The 17,807-nt window shown below is 35.9% G+C and overlaps 2 protein-coding genes across 4 annotated transcripts in view; one reads left to right on the top strand and one right to left on the bottom strand.

The window, feature by feature from the left end:
* Nucleotides 1-10,803, bottom strand: part of LRRC40 (leucine rich repeat containing 40) — a 50,758-nt gene extending 39,955 nt beyond the window's left edge. For both annotated transcript variants that reach the window (XM_029948919.1, XM_029948920.1), the window contains exon 1: nucleotides 10,590-10,803. In XM_029948919.1, coding sequence (XP_029804779.1) covers nucleotides 10,590-10,740 — 151 coding nt within the window. In that variant the 5' untranslated portion in view covers nucleotides 10,741-10,803. The remainder of the gene's footprint in view (nucleotides 1-10,589) is intronic.
* An 88-nt stretch (nucleotides 10,804-10,891) lies between these two features.
* Nucleotides 10,892-17,807, top strand: part of SRSF11 (serine and arginine rich splicing factor 11) — a 43,601-nt gene continuing 36,685 nt past the window's right edge. For both annotated transcript variants that reach the window (XM_029948238.1, XM_029948239.1), the window contains exon 1: nucleotides 10,892-10,976. The gene's annotated coding sequence lies outside the window, so the exon portion shown is untranslated. The remainder of the gene's footprint in view (nucleotides 10,977-17,807) is intronic.

The following is a 17,807-nucleotide window of genomic DNA, read 5'->3' as shown; positions in this document are numbered from 1 at the left end:
GCTTTTCTTATGATATGGTTTTTCTCCATTGATGAGTGGATGTAGGAAGATGGTACTAGAGTCATTTCTGACGATTCCTAATAAAGGTGTTTTTTAATATATAGATTTTAAAATATATATATAATATGTATTAGTCTCCTCTTATGAACTTACCTGTTAGGCCTATCTTTATTAGAAAGATTTGTTTGGAATAGCCAAAACATGGAATGAGCCTAAATGTCCATCACCTGATGAGTGGATCAAGAAGATGTGGTATATGTACACGATGGAGTACTACATGGCAATGAGAGGGAATGACATATGGCCATTTGTAGGAAAGTGGATGGACCTCGAGGGTGTCATGCTAAGGGAAATAAGCCAGGTAGAGAAGGACAGAAACCATATGTTTGCACTCACAGGTCTAGCAGGAAAACAAGAGAGACCTAATGGAGAGCCAGGGGGAGAGGAGGAGGGAGAGAGAGTTGGGGAGAGAGAGGGATGCAAAACTTGAGAGACTATTGAATGCTGAAAATGAACTGAGACTTGAAGGGGAAGGGGGAGGGGGGAAAGAGGTGGTGGTGATGGTGGAGGGCACTTAAGGGGAAGAGCACTGGGTGTTATATGGAAAACAATTTGACAATAAAATATTATGCGGAAAAAGAAAAAGAAATCCAAAAAAAAGCATGACAAAATCAACATGATAAAAACTCTCAAGAAACAAAGTATTGATGGGAATTTCTTCAACCTCATAAAAGGTTTCTATGAAACCTGACTTCATACACAATGGTGAAAGACTAAGTGCTTTCCCTTAGTGCTTTAAGGCAAGGAAGCACATTCTCACTACTACAGAATTTTACTATGGGTCATGACCAGTGCAATAGAACAAAGGAAAGAAATAAAAGACATTCATATTGAAAAGGAAAAATAAAACCGTCTCTTTAAGAGACAACATGATCATTTATGCAGAAAATCCTAAGGAATCTATTAAAAAAATTATATGTGGGGCATCTAGGTGGCTCAGTCGGTTAAGCATCTGACTTCGGCTCAGATCATGATCTTGCGGTTTGTGGGTTCGAGCCCCGCATCAGGCTCTGTGCTGACAGCTAGCTCAGAGCCTGAAGTCTGCTTCAGATTCTATATCTCCCTCTCTCTCTGACCCTCCCCTGCTTGCACTGTCTCTCTCTGTCTCTCAAAAATAAATAAAAAAGCATAAAAAAATTGTATGTAATGAGTTTAGAAAGTACACAGTATTCAAGGTTAATATACAAAAATTAACTGTGTTTCCATGTATTAGCAATCAACATACACAAATATTTTCTAAATGCTTAAAGACTTATAAGACACACCATTAAAAACAATGAAATATTCAGGGTTCAGCACACAAATATCTGCAAGTCTTATGGTATGTATGAAAACTTAGAGAAGGTTTAGATAAGTAGAGAAATATGCCATATTACATAATTAATTATTAAGATGTCACCTCTCTCCAAGGTGACTTACAGCTTCAGCATAATCCTGTTCAAAATCTAAGAAGGTATTTCTATGGAAATTAAAAAGCTGATTCTAAAATGTATTATCAAAATGCAAAAGAAGTAAAATAAGTTAAATCATTTTTGAAACAGAATAAAGTTACAGAACTTAACAGTACTCGATTTCAAGTCTTACCATAAAGCTTGTCAAGACAGTGTGGTATTAGCATAAGGACATATAAATCAATAGAAAAAAAGAGTTAAGGAAAATCCTACACAATAGTATATTATCAACTGATTTTCAATAAAGGTGCCTATTTAATGAGAAAGAAGCAGTCTTTGCAACAAATCACACGGGAACTGTAAATTCATATGGACAAAAAATTAATGTCAAGTTTACCTTGTGACACACTCTAAAATTAACTCAAAATAGATCATAGATTTAAATACTACATTTGAAACTATAAAAATTCCAAAAACAAAGCAGAGGAGAAAATCTTCATTGCCTTTGGATAGAGAAAATTTCTTAGTGCAGACAAAGCATAAAATCCAAAAGAAAAGGGAAAAAAAGGTAAGTTAGACTGAATAAAAATTAAAACCTTATATTTTTCTAAAGAAATCATTAATCCTCAGACCAGGAAGATGTAATAGATATCAATAGAGATAAATAGCTGAGAAGTGCTTGTATCTCCAAGTTAGAAAAGGTCTCATAACTTAAAACAAATAGTTCAATTTAAAAATAGACAAAAAATATGAATACTTCACAGATACACAAATGGCTAATGAGCAGTTGAAAGATACTCAACATGAAGCATCAAGAAAATGTAAATAACACCATAAGGACATACTACAACATAATCACAAGAATGACTAATGTTAAAAAGGCTGATAATACAAAGTGCTGGTAATGATGGGGAGCAACTGAATTTCTCCTGTTACTAGGAGCAAACACCTTGGTAAATTCTTAAACAGTTAAATGTACATTTATCACTGTATGTCCACAAAATCTACTCTCAGGTATGTAACTCAACAGGAATGACAATGAATGTCTACACAAAGACTGTATTTGAAAGCTCATGGCAGTTTTAGTCATAATGGCCAAAAACTACAAGCAACTCGGGGCACCTGGGTGGTTCGGTTGGCAACTGACTCTTGATTCCGGCTTAGGTCGTGATCTCATGGTCCATGAGTTCGAGTCCCTGATCAGGCTCTTCACCTCAGTGCTTGGGGTTCTCTCTCTCCCTCACTCTCTCTGCCCCTCCCCTGCTCTCTCACTAGCGCTCTCTCTTAATAAATAAACTTAAAAAAAAAAAACTAGAAGTAACTCACATGTATATCAACAGGTGAATGGATAAACAAATTGAGGTATATCCACACAATAGACTATTACTCATCAATAAGAAATAAGTACTGATATAAACAACATGGATGAACCTCAGAAAACATACTAAGAGAAGCCTAAAGCAAAACAAATTAAAATTGCAAATGCATAACTGTATGTAAATAAAATTCTAGAAGAAGCTAATCTATATTGACAAAAAGCAGATCATTGATTGTAAAGAACTAGCAGTAGGGACTGACAGACAGAAAACGGTCTTAAAAGGGAATTTCTGAATGTTGAAATTTTTCTATATTTTGATTGTGGTCATTATTACACAATTGTGTGTGTGTGTGTGTGTGTGTGTGTGTGTATGTCAAAACCCATTGAATGATACACTTAAAATGGATGCATACATTGTTTGTAAATTATACTTCAATAAAGTTAATGCAAAATAAAAATACAGATGACATAATATATCAAGGTAATCTTATTTATATATACATTTATTCATTTATGTATATATATATCAAGTGATGAATAAACAAATTGAGATATACATGTATAAATACACATACATGTATACACACTGGCATATTACAGACACACACACACACACACACACACACACACACACACAATTTCTCTCAGATAATAAGTGCCTTAAACAGCACTACTCAATACAACTTTCTCAATGATGAAAATTTCCCATATGCTGCACTATATGGTAGCCACTAACTGAAGCAGCTATTGAACACTTACTAAAATGTGGCTGATGTGACTGTAGAATATGATTTTTAACTTTATTTAACTTTGATTAATTAAAATTTAAATAGCCATATGCGACTAAGGTTTCGACACTGAACAGGATGCCCTTAACAAAGGCTGAGAAAAGACTTCTTTACATGTTTTTTGGCATACTACTCTTTCTTCCACTTAACAATAGTTCATTATAGAAATGGGGACTACAGATGGTAGAGAACTATGTAATATTGGGAAGATACTTAGAAGTGAATAAGGGAAGAAACAGAGAAGAAATTAAAAAGCATCTTTAAAATGGTTTTTACATGGAAGGATAAAAGAATGTGTAGCCAGCAAACTATAGGAGCAACAAATCATGAGATTTAAAGATATTTTTTTGACCGTTTTGAACAGTTTCCTAAAGATCACCCACTGTATATGGTATTTCCTTAAGTAGAAAACAATAATCATTCCCATTAATCATAGTCTATATCCTAGTCTACGTAGATTCCATCTTCTAAAAGGCTGTAAATATATTAAACTATGATACACAGTAGGACATAATGGGTGTATCTCTGACCAAAGAGTCAGGGAACTAAGGCTTGGTTTAAACTGTGCAACTAATCCAACTGATTACCAATTAATATCTTATCTAATATCTCTGGTTACCAATTTCCTTGTTGATTAAATGAGAGGGCCCCCACCATAATTTAAATGCTAGGATGCAACAACAGTAGCACAAAAAGGCTTTTGCTAGGTGCAGAATAACATTTTAATAACAGATTATTGTACAAATGCCATTCACTAAATTGTCTAGCTAATTATGAGCATTTAAAAAAAATTACGAGCATTAAAAAGAATAAACCAGTAAATCCAGCACTATGTAAAAGATCAGGGAAAGCTCATTGATAAACATTCCAAAGTTCTCCACAGTAGTTTATTCATGACAACCAATGGCCTCATTATATTGAAGAGTCCCATATCGACAATCTACAATATTGTGTCACATTCACACTATCTTTAAAATTTAATAAGAAAAAAATACACTCATGCACACATACACCCCAGAATAAAATTAAATAGTTATATAGAAGGCATTAACTCATTGCAGTTTGAGGTTGATGCAGAGAGATACATCTTTGCGCATTAGAGCACCTGAGTCCTTGTTGTGTTAGAATACATGAAAAGAATGGTGCTCTTGAAGTCCAGCAGGATACTATAAGAAAAACTGAAACAATGTTTAACATACGAAAAAGAAAACATTTTAACCAATCATTTTAAGAGAAAAATATACTTGATTTATTACTTTAACTTGAGAGTACATTCAGTTTTACAGTGAAAACAAGCCTCACTGAAACTGTAATTCCATTCTTCCTGATCACTTTTTTTCCTGTGACAATATGACAGATGGCATTCACTAAACTCTCCTACTCCAGAAAACACTAAAATGCAAGTGAGTGAACATGACATTAATATAGAGATAAATTTAAGTTTTCCCTAATTTATTAAACAAATTTTGGCACTGACAATAACTTGAAATACACATCTCAAGAGATTGAGACACTAAAGTTTCAAATTATTTTAACAGATTAAGAAATAGGATTGGGACTTTTAATTAACTATCTAGTTCCTTGTTTTATAATCTAAACAATCAGACTTCCCTGGATTTCAATATGCTAAAAATTAAATGTTGGGGCACCTGAGTGGTTCAGTCAGTTTAGCGTCCAACTTCGGCTCAGGTCATGATCTCAGGGTTTGTGGGTTCGAGCCCCATATTAGGCTCTGTGCTGACAGCTAGCTCAGAGCCTAGAGCCTGTCTTTGGATTCTGTGTCTCCCTCTCTCTCTGATCCTCCCCTGCTCATGCTGTCTCTCTCTCAAAAATAAATTTAAAAAAAAATTTTAATTAAAAAAATAATTAAAGGGGCGCCTGGGTGGCTCAGTCGGTTGAGTCTCCGGCTTCGGCTCAGGTCAGATCTCACATTCGTGGGTTCGAGCCCCGCGTCAGGCTCTGTGCTGACAGCTAGCTCAGAGCCTGGAGCCTGCTTCTGGTTCTGTGTCTCCTTCTCTCTCTGCCTCTCCCCCTCTCATGCTCTGTCTCTCCCTGTATCAAAAATAAAATAAAACATTAAAAAAAATAATTAAAATAAAAATTAAATGTTTACCTCAAGATTCTGCCATCATATACAAATTAAACCACTTTCCTTTTGCTTTTATTTCTAAGAAGTGTTCAAGAATTAGCTTGTTTTAATCATCTGCTCAACTGGAAATATAGTTTCTTTCTGGAATTATTTGTTATTAAAATCTGATACTTTGGTTAACTCTTATTAGTTGTTTAGAATATTACAGTAAATTCTGTAAAGGCAAATTCTCACTATCTTATAACAGATGACATGGCATCTTGAGGCCTAGAGGTCCTAGACGTATTTACTTAATTCCACAAATGGAAACTAAACAAACTGTTCTCTGAAAGGTAAGGAAGGATGGCCTTATACCCATAATTCCCTATCAAATGATATGGTTTTCAAAACAAATGTAATTGGTTTGTTTAATAAATTATCCACTTAGCAATTTTAATGTCAGATCAATAATGTGGTTTCCTTTAAAATTTACAGCATTCTTTTGTTCCAAAGTCTGGCACCTTTCTCTTTCATTGAGTTTTTGATGAATCAGACAAAAACATTTTCTATACTATTGTTCCACCAATGGCAGGCAACCACAAGGCAACAATGAATACCTCTTTTTCAACTCCATCTTTATTTTATCTGGTCCTATGAAAAAGCTGCAATATCTATACTACGCCAAACAAAGATATATTTCTGTGTACTTGCTCAGAAAAAAAAAAAGCAATCATTTAAAATTTCCTGAATATTTCTAATATTCTTCTTTGAAGTTGGCTATTAACAGTTATTTTGTTTAGGCATACCTTTGACAGTAAGTTATAAAACTGACACTCAAGAATAATAACTTTAAAACTGCCAATAATATTCAGATGTCCAAGTATATTATAGTAGTCATAAGATGAAATATTACAGTCATTAAAAATCATCAGATTTTTCAAGTGACACCAAAAAATGTACAAACAAAAGTCAGAAAAGCAGGACTCAGCACAATTCTTAATTCATTAAAAATAAATTAACGTTAAAAGGCAAATTATACATCATATTCACACAGAAAACTATAGAAGAAAAACCTTCAAAAAATCAACAGTGATTAACCCTCAATGGTTATCTTCACTTTTTATGCTTTCTATAGATAGTACTTTTTCTATCATAGATACAATGCTTTTATAAAGAAGGAAATAATAAATGGGTATTTCTATAAAAGAACTGTAGCCTCTAAAAAGAAAGGGTACTAAAACCCCTCAGGAGTACTAAGATTTCAGTTACAGATAAAAATTAATCTGTCCTGGGGGTCGGTTAGCACCCCCTCAGGGTAATAAAGTATCTCATTGCTCCCAGAGCTTCCACTGAGAACCAATTCAAGGTCACCACCGTCTAAGAGAAAGAACAAACAGACTGTTCGCTGCTTTTAGTTATATACATCAAAATTAAAGGCTAGGTTCTATTTTTCTAATGTAGAAATAATGGACATTACAAAAGCTTTGTCTTACTGCATAAATGAGGGAAGAAAGACCTGGAGTGCAAGTGCAATTTTTAATAAACAAATTTAAATAAAACATCAAAGTGCTTATATGACTATAAATTATCTAAAGTGTCTATTCACTTTTTCAGCACAATATCTGGAGGAAACATACATAAGAGATATATAACAAATGCAATTTGGATAAGTATCTGTCTGTAACTCCCGGTAGCATTCAAATACTTTCATATTATCTCATATCTGTCATATAAAAAATCCCATATCTCACACATAGTAATAATAATCTGAAAGAAGCTCTGTTTGATAGTCGCTTCGAACATAAGTCACAATTTTAGGTAATAACATTTGGAGATAATTTATTGGAGATAAAAAGAAGACATTTTTTAAAAAATTAGTATATTTTTTAAAAGTATAACAATGTGTAGGCCAGTAAAAGAGACCAGTTAGTAAAAGTTTATTAGAAAAGAGTAGTAAACATTTTCCTGCAATTGCTTTGTAAAAAAAAAAAAAAAAAAAAAAAGAAACACTTATGTTCCTTTTATCTACACTTCATATAATTATCAAACTTAAAAAAATCCTAACAGGTCATGGGCCTTCTTCTATGTATCACTTATTCACTGAACCCTGAGTTACTGAACAGAGAAATGTAGCATGAAAAGACAAATAAAGGACAACCATGCTCAACAATAAGAAAACAATTAAAAAATGAACAGGGGTTGGGGCGCCTGGGTCACTCAGTTGGTTAAGTGTCCAACTTTGGCTCAGGTCATGATCTCACAGTTCTTGGGTTTGAGCCCTGCATCAGGCTCTGTGCTGACAGCTCAGAGCCTGGAGCCTGCTTCTGATTCTCCTCCCTCTTTCTCTGCCCCTTACCCCCCACCCCCAAATAAACATTAAAAATTTAAAAATAAAAAATTTAAAAAAAAGATAAAAAATGAACGGGGTGCCTGGGTGGCTCAGTCAGTTAAGTGTCTAACTCTTGGTTTCGGCTCATGTCATGATATCACAGCTCTTGAGTTTGAGCCCAGTATTAAGCTCTGTGCTGATGGGGTGGAGCCTGCTTGGGATTCTCTCTCCCTCTCTATGCCCTCCCCCACTCACTCTGTCTTTGTCTCTCTCAAAATAAATAAATAAACTTAAAAAAAACAAACAAAAGATCTGAACAGGCGTCTCACCAAAGAAGATATAAAGATGGCAAATAAGCTATGAAAAAGTGTTTCACATCATATCTAAAATGTTGAGACAGTACTACACATTTATTGGGAATGGCTAAACTCCGAAAACCTGATAATACGAAATTGTGCCAAGGATGTGGAAAACAGGAACTTTCATTCATTGTTGGAGGGAATGCAAAATGGTACATGTACTCTGGAAGAGTGTCTGACAATTGCCTACAAAGCTTAGCACAGTGTTACTATGTGACCTAGCAATGGCGCTCCTAGGTTACTACCCAATTAGTTGAAAATTAACATCCACCCAAAAACCTGAACACAAATTGCAACTTCATTCAAAACTGCCAATAACTGGAAGCAACAAAGTTGTCCTTCAAATAGCAAATGGACAAATTACCATAGAATATTATCCAGAAATAAAAACAAATGAGTTACTAAGCCACAATAGGACATGGAGGAAACTTAAATGCATATTGCTTAGTGAAAAGAGCCAATCTGAAAAAGCTACATACTGTATGATTCCAATTATATGACATTTTAGGAAAGGCAAAACTATAGGAACAGGAAGACTGGTGGTTGCCAGGCTTCCAGCGGAAGCAGGATAAGGAATGTACAGGAAGAGATTAGAGGATTTTTAGGGCACTAAAACTATTCTATATGATACTGTAATGGTGGATCCATGACATTATGCATTTGCCAAAGATAAATCCTTTTAAAAGGATACCTTAGTAATGACACTGATTTGGAGGGTGAGATTTAAAGAAATCCAGGAAAGCATTTAGAAAGTTATTACAATGTTAACAGCAATAGCAATAACAATGATAATCATTTTTACTGTGTACTTTTTAGTACCAGCTACTTTTTATGTATTATCTCATTTAAACCTCAGTAGGTCCCGTTATCACAAACACATTATAAATGAGAAAATAAGGCACAGTTAGATTAAGCATCTCAAAGTTACATGAGCAAAGATATGGAGATAAAGAGCATGGCCCCATAAGGGGCTTTTACATAGTTCAGAATTACAGTGGTTTGCATGGCAAAGATTGAATGGTAAGAGAAGTTGAAGGCTACAGCTAAACACCTTCTACATTAGGGTAACAAGGATTTCTTTTTGCAATATAAGCTACAAATACCATGTTATAGTTTTCTCCCTCATGAAATACGATACATCCACTTATTCAGCATAATTTATCGGGTACCTAATATATGCCAGTTATCATGTTAGGTTCTGCTTACGCCGTGATAACCTAAATGGTCATGTCATCATGGAGTTAAGAGCCAAAATTCATTTGCTCCCTTAAACTTTACTAGACAAAATCATTTGGGTCCAATCAAAAAGTATATTCCAGTATACTGCTTAGTATTTGGAAATATTCATTCATTTACTTATTCCTTCCACAAATATTTACTAAGAATCTATCATGTACCAAGTAGTATTTTGGGTGTTAGTAATAACGAATAAAAAAGCTCCCCGACTTCACGAAACTAACATTCTAGTAAGAAGTCAGGAAAGACTATAAACAAATACATAGTATAAATGGACAGTGATAACTGTTATTTTAAAAAACAGAACAAGTAAACAGAGTGTTAGCAATGGAATTTATAGACAGGGTAGTTAGGAAGGGCCTCTGAGAGGTATACCCTCTGAGCAGAGTAAGCCCTAGTCAGGTTTCAGGGAAAATGTTCCAGGCTCTAAGAAAAGCAAATGTGCATATATATCTGTAGTTTTAAAATATTTCTGTTCCACGGATTGAAAGCTTTTCCAGAGAGAGCAGAGATTTTATGTCATCTATCCTTTCCTTCGTTCAGTAAGTTTTGTTCTGCTCTAGACATGGCACAATAAAAAAGCAATCATTAGATGGTAAATGGAAGGTTTCAATCTCGGATAGCCTAAAATCTGAATAAAAGAGAAAAACATTACAGTAAGAATGCCATATTCTCTCTCCCCGCTTCCCAGTGCCTCCTTTCCACAACAGACAATAAAAAGAGCATTTGTCTATTATTCATTCCTGGTATCCAGAAATGTGCTTGTTGATCTTTATTGGTTTTTCTGGATGGTTCCGAATTCACTTTGAGTGGCATCTATCTTGATCCTCGATTTAGGAAACACGCTCACTACTCCTTGAGGGAAAGTAGGAACCGACCGGGACTGACCGGCCCAGAGGCAATGTGATGAGTGCATGAATTAGAGCCTGGGGGTCCTGGCTAGGAGGCTGTGACAATGGCCAAAAGCAGGCCAAGGAAAGGGAATCGGGCAGGGGCAAGTGCTTTCTAAAGCACAATCGGGTGGTACCTCCGGATCTTACCTTCACTGAGATTCCGACCCGACAGGTTTAACTGGCCGCTCTTCCTCGCTGCCTTTAAAAGCCCCTGGGGTACGGAGGCACCGCAGTCTCTCCTCTCTGCTCTGAAACCCACTCGGGGATCCCGCTCGGCCACTCCCTTCAGGCGCGACATGTTCAAACCCTAAGTCCAGAAGCAGAGCCCCGCGCGTGACGCCTAATGGTGGCGCCGGCGTGTCACCCCGCCGCTGGCGAGAGCGCGCTCGGCGCGCTGTGCTCGAGGCCTTGAGCTGGGCCTTAGCTCTCGCCGGCGCGGCCCCGATGTCGTCACCGCCAGCGCCTGGGCTGGAGGGTAGAGGAGCCCTTCCCGTTGCCGGTGCCGGCCTTGTGTCTTGGAGTTACTTCGCTCAAGTAAGTGCGCTTAACGGGCTGAAGAGGGACTTCGGGCTTTATTGTTTGTAGTGTTCCTACGACTCCAGCCTACTCTGCTGTGCTCCCGCCTTGGCAAGAGTGTCGGGGAAGGATAACCTTCCCTCCTCGCCGGGCCTGAACGTGGGCCTTGACCAAAACTTGAGACCTGGGCGCGGTCTGCGGCCGCTCTGGACCCTAGCCTGTATATGTCGTTTGTAGTGGTGGCGCCGGACATCTGCCTGGCGTAGAAAATAAAACATATTTCGGTTCTTCGCGCGTATACCCCGATTCCTAGAATTCGTGCGCCTGTTGTTGTATTTAGTTTATAGCCCAGCGTAAGAGGTAGAGTGAAATGGAAGGGCTGTCATCAGAGAAGAAAAAAGAAAGCTCGATGATAAATGTTGTCTCTCCTGGACAGTTTACGGAGATAAGCGGAGGCGCAAACTTTAGTATATTGAAAACAGCTTGGACTTTGAAGCTCAAGAGATGTGAGTTGGAATTGAGCTGCTTCTGTGGCTTACCAGCTATGTAACCAACTTTAGGCGGTTTATTTGACCGTTTGTAAAGCCTACTCCTTTTTCATGAATTTAGGGATAATTCCTATCTCATTCTTTTTTTAATAATTAAGTGAAGATAGAGCTTTGAATATTGAGCGCTTGGTGAGGAAAGGGACTCCAGGATAGAAGATGAACATTTTGTTCAATAAGTCGATTTTCCTGGATAGTTTCTGTCTGAAATGTACACATGTATTGATTCATTCAGCAAATAATTAGAAACTTATCATTTTAAGTCCTGTGCGGGGTGCTTGACTTTTCTTTTGCTTGAAGTGATTTTGTTATAAAGAGCGTATACCGGGAAATCTCCAAACCCTCCATCAACTCAGCTGCAGATCGGTAGGATATTTGAAAGGTACGATGACGGCCCACTGACAAATTCTGCAGCAGAGTTTTTGCCTAAGTCCAGGTTCTTGCTACCTGTAAAATTCAGTTTTTAACCCTCTCGCACTTTTTGTTCTTCTTAGTTCTTTGGAGCCCTGTACACTGAAAGTACATAACATCTCCGTACCGTTAGTTACACTACCAAGGAAGAAGAGTGGGTTCTAATGCAAGGATTGTAATGAGCCTCCTACGCAGCCCAAGTTTATCTTGACAGTAAGGATGATTGTCACCTTACTAAGTGCCAGGCGCAGTGCTAATAATATCTCCTTTGCTATCTCTATTTAGCACAATAACCTTTTTTGTAGGTGAAGATATTGACATAGGCTAAAAGGGATTAATAAACTTGCTGGAGGTCACAAGTTTCTGTAAGTAGTATGGCCAAGAATGTGAACCTAGTTCTCTCTCCAAAATCTTTCTTGTTAATCATTATGATTTGCCTAGTGGCTTTTATTTCCTCATTTTCAACACCTTTATCCTAGAACCATTTTAAGGAACACTTCAGTTATGTTTTAAAGGAGGCTTTTTATATTAGAGAAAACACTTTTTTGTAGGATTTAACGGCCTATGTTTGGAGGATGAATTGCTCAAGTATAAAAGTTTACAGTAACCACCTGCCCCCCTACCATAGATTCTTTTTAGTTCCATGGTTTTTTTTAAATAATGGACAAGGTATAATATTTTCATTTACTGTGCTTCTACATGAAGTTAAATATTTCATTATTGACATTTAATTATAGTAAGCATTGCTGCAGTTTTTATAAGAAAGGCATAATTTTGTTGAATGGCAAAGTAATTCTGAAAAGTCCCAGTGACCATATACTTGTGGTAAACTTCAATAGGTATAAACTGACAGATGTAAACATTTACTAGTACACATCTATAGTACACTGTATATTGGACCTGTGTACCAAGTTCAGATTAAGCAAGTGAGGGTGAATATTATTACCTTACACAGAAAAGTTACGTGTTTTATCTCAAACTGATAGAAACGGAAAGCTTATCAAATTAAATTGAGCTTCTTTATGAGAGAATATAGTTTTACATACACATATACATATGTAATATTTATATTCATGGGACTTAGCACTATATATTAATTGTATTACTTTAGGAAAAATGCATATAAACAACAAAAGCTCGATCCTTTTTCAACTTGAGCATTTCAGCCAAAGTATTTACTGTTAAAAAAATGGATTTTAAAACAATAGGAAATGGATGTCTCCTGTGCAGCAGGAGGAGTCTACTGCATAGCTACCTTTTGAAACAGAATTTACCTAGCTGCAATTTATTATATTCATCTTAATAGGGCAATGGAAAGTTTTGCTCGTCTATTTTCTTTGCCAAATGAAAAAAAAAATGATTCTTATCTTCTCTGCCAAATGAAAAAAGAAAGTGAAGAAACAAACAACATAGAAGCCGAAGAATTACATCACCCAGGGGTGCCTGAGTGGCTCAATTGCTTAAGCGTCTGACTCCTGCTTTCTGCTTAGGTCCTGATTTCATGTTTTGTGGGATCGAGCCCGGCATCTGGCTCTGTGTTGAGCGTAGAGCCTCCTTAAAATTGTCTCTCCTTTTCTCCTACCCCTCCCCTGCTGGCACACACTCGCTCTCATGCGTGCAATCTCTCTCTCTCTCCCTCTCAAAATAAATGAATAAACGATATTTAAAAATTACATCAGCCAAAACGGCTGTTATGTTTCATTATAGACAGTAAACTATTACCAAAGTATAATAGAGTGGCGTGTCTTTGCCATTAAAATTTAATAAGACATTTCAGACATGTCCATATTACTTTTGTGAACATTGCTACATTTAAGATTTTTTTTTTCCAGGCTAAAAGGTACCTAGATAAGATGGATTTATTGAGGCAAAAGAGAAACTGTAGTAAAGAAAAATGGCATAAATTTCTGCAAAATGTTTAAGCACTTTTGTTTAAAAAATATTACCAACTAGAACAAAGTGAATTTGCTTTGCAGACATTTCTAGGAAGTTTCTTTTTGTGTAAATTAAGAGATTTATTTAGATGTAACCTATCATGAGTTAGTATTGTTTATCTTTCAGAATATTGCCTAATCAGTGAGAACTGCTATTTTCTGGTAATGTTATTTATTCAGAGAGCATTTCACTTTTTAACACTGTCATTATTGATTGGAATTGTTGAACCTAACATATATTGTTTATTAAATGTTTTCTGATTTGAATTTTTTACATTCTCATATACTTATTACTCAAATTGTTTTCTACGTTTGTTCCTTCCTCTATCAGTTATAAGTTATTTTTTTTAAGTTTTTATTTATTTCTTTTGAGAAAGAGAGCGGGGGCGGGGGGTTCAAGGGGGCCAGGGAGAATCCCAAGCAGGCTCCACATTGTCAGCACTGAGCTTGATGTGGGGCTCGATCTCACTATCTATGAGATCATGACCTGAGCCAAAATCAAGAGTCAGACAGTTAACTGACTAAGCCACCCAGGCTCCCCATCAGTAAGTTATTTTAAATGATCAGAATTGAGAGCAAAATTATATAGGACAGGGGCTCTCCATGTTTTAAATATTCAACTTTTCAGATGTTCGTTACCCATTGTCTTTCAGTTTTCTTTAAAAATTTCATTTTGCAGTTTTGCATTTGTTTTCCATTTATGCCTATAAGTACCAACTTTTAAAAGTTAGTAGACAACATTCTGTACTATTTCATTGAAGGCAGTACATATTTTCCATTTTTATTCATAGTTTCAATTGTGGCTTTGAATTATATTTTATTATTGAGTTGTGTGTGGTAATTTTTTATGATGGAGAGAGTGTAGCTTATTTTAGAAAATTCATTTGTATATTCTTTGTATGTTCACCGTGCTTTTCTTTTTTACTTTTGAGTCATAAAGCAGTGAGCTTGCTCTAGGTAGATAATATTTGATTCAAATGTTAGGTCTTCTATTTCTCTCTACCTTCAATACAAAAGAATTTCAGTCCACCAGTTTAAGGAAAATATTATTTCCATCTTTTAAAAGGGCTTTTGCATGCTAGTTTTTCCTGTGAAGAAAAATTGAGGAACTAATTGAAAATATATTTTTTAAATCTTAATTACTATTAGTTTTGTTTTTTGGTTTATTTCCTTTCTATTGAAAAAAGATGAATGGGTGGTTATAAAGCAGTCTTTTTCTGTCATTAAATAAAAAGTATTATGATATTGTATAATGTATTTTTTTTTTAATTAGCAGAGGTTCTTTCCCAGTATTCCCAGTGATTCCTGCTCCTAACCTTTATACCTATTTTCTTGCTCATTTTTCCAAGATTAATGTTTTTTGAACTAAAAATGTCAATTTTTTAGGGTTTAAGAATTTGTCTGCTTTAAAGTAGTAAAGTAATACAGAGAGAAAATTAGGACACCAAATCTTAGAATGTGCTTTATAATATCATTCTATCTTTAATTGTATTGATACATACAAAATCACTACCAAATAATCTGTTTAAATGTTGTCTTTTTTTTTTTTTTTCTGGGAGAGAGAGAAAGAAGGAGACACCATGAGCAGGGGAGGGTCAGAGAGAGAGGGAGACACAGAATCTGAAGCAGGCTCCAGGCTCTGAGCTGTCATCATAGAGCCCGACACGGGGCTCGAACCCACGAACCGTGAGATGATGCCCTGAGCTGAAGCCGGATGCTCAACTGACTGAGCTACCCAGGTGCCCCTGTCTTTTTTTTTTTTTTTTTTAAGTTTATTTTTGAGAGAGAGAGTGAGAGAGAGTGTGGGCAGGGGAGGGGCAGAGAGGGAGACACAGACTATGAAGCAGCCTCTTAGCTCTGAGCTCTCAACACGCAGCACACAGCCCGACGGGAGGCTCAAACCCACAAACTGTGAGATCATGACCTGAGCTAAAGTCAGATGCTAAACCGACTGAGCCACCCAGGCCTAGCCCTAAAAATTGGTTTTAATAAAATTCCACTGTTTTAAAATTTGACTTTATAACACCCCTGCTGATAATTTTGTTCTATTGGATTCAGCTTGCAACTTCATTTGCTCAATACTTTAAAAAAAAAAAAAAAAAGGAGTAAAATTACATAAGTATACATGGGATATATTGTTCTATATGAACAAAGCTCCCCAACGGTTTTAATAAGACAAGATATATGGTCACTGAGGCTTTAATTTTAATGTCAACTTAAGTTGATAAGAAGGAAAGAAATATAAGAATGATTTGGTAGTTTGTTGATAATCACAATCAATAGATTTTTATTTAAAAATTTGATACTCAAATTTCAAGACAGAATATTACTCAATTTCCAATTATACTCATAATTGCAATTAAGATAAATGCTAGTTTAAAAGAACCTTCAAGACTGTCCACAATTTTTTTCCACATCAGTTTTTTTCCCGTCATTTAAAATATCACAGTTACATATACTTCAATAATTTGAAAGGTACCATCATGGGAATGTTCAGATACTAGTGAACATTTGAATACCTGGTCCTGGGGCACCTGGGTGACTCAGTCGGTTAAGCATCTGACTCTTAATTTCAGCTCAGGTCTCAGTCTCTCGGTTCACAAAATCAAGCCCCGTTTTGGGCTCTGTGCCGACAGCACAGATCCTAATTAGGATTCACTCTGCCCTCTCTGTCTCTCTTCCACTTTGGCTCTTTCTGTCTCTCAAAATAAGTAAATACGCTTTTTGAAAAAATAAACACCTACATATATACATACATACATATCTGGTCCCGACAATGCAAATCTGTGAGCCCAGCTCTGTTCTTCATCATTCTAGAGATACGTGTTTTGCCCTCATCACTGAATTTATTTAGTTAATATGGCTTTGACTGACCTTTTTTTGCTTTCATCAAAATCTTTTCCATCCAAAATAATTATTTGATCAACATCTCTGTGTTTTTAGACATTAACATTAGCTAATTGCAGTTCGTACGTAGTTCATGGTTTCAAGTGACTGGGATGGCATTTGGGAAAAGACATTATGGTTTTTAGCTTCATCGTTTGTCAGGAATTCAGATGGTCTTGTGGACTTAGTAATAGTTTCCTTTTTTTTTTTTTTTCTGTGCTTTGGTCATTGGGTGGTCTGTTGCTCTGACCCAAGATTAATCAAGCATATATGCAATTGCTTATGTCTTTTAAAAATAAGAATACTAATACTCTTGCTTTAAAAATATAGAAATGTAATTGAAGCCTTCCTAGAAAGAAAACACATTTGTATTTTATCGAAAAAGAGATGCTTTATTTAGCCATTATGTGTTATCTGTGCATGCTATTGGTAAAGTGCTACCTTTTTTAGGATCAAAATGAATATGAAAATTTGAAATCTGTTGGTGTCATGTTTCTGTTGCAGCAGTCCCTTAAAGAAGAAAGGGTATCTAGTAATAAGTTTTTTTACACGTTTACTACCAAAATATTTTCACATTTGACAATAATGCTCTAAGGTAAGATGAAAAGATAAGGTGAACACAGACTTTTTTGTAATGATAAATACCATTCATGGAATGCCTATGTGCTGGACACTATCTAGGTGCTTCATATCCATATTATTTTTAATCTTAAAAACTCTGGTACTTTTGTTCTCATTTTTCACATAAGGGAATTAGAGCTCACATGGCTAATTATAGGCAGCACCTATTGTAGTGGTTGAGAACATGCACAGAGGAGTGGAATGGGGAACTTGGACTTTTTAACATTTAAATAGTTTTAGTATTTTACGCATGGCATTTATTACTTTATAATTTTTAAATATGCCAAAAACAAAGCCTATGTTAACATGTCAAATCTTGGGAGATCTGCGTGGCTCAGTCCGTTAAGCATCCAACTTCGGCTCAGGTCATGATTTCACAGTCTGTGTGTTGGAGCCCTGCATCAGGCTCTGCTGACAGCGTGGAGCCTGCTTGGGATTCTCTCTCTCTCTCT

Source organism: Suricata suricatta, chromosome 8 (assembly GCF_006229205.1).
Source record: "Suricata suricatta isolate VVHF042 chromosome 8, meerkat_22Aug2017_6uvM2_HiC, whole genome shotgun sequence".
Classification (NCBI taxonomy): domain Eukaryota; kingdom Metazoa; phylum Chordata; class Mammalia; order Carnivora; family Herpestidae; genus Suricata; species Suricata suricatta.
This window is presented reverse-complemented; position numbering and strand designations above follow the sequence as displayed.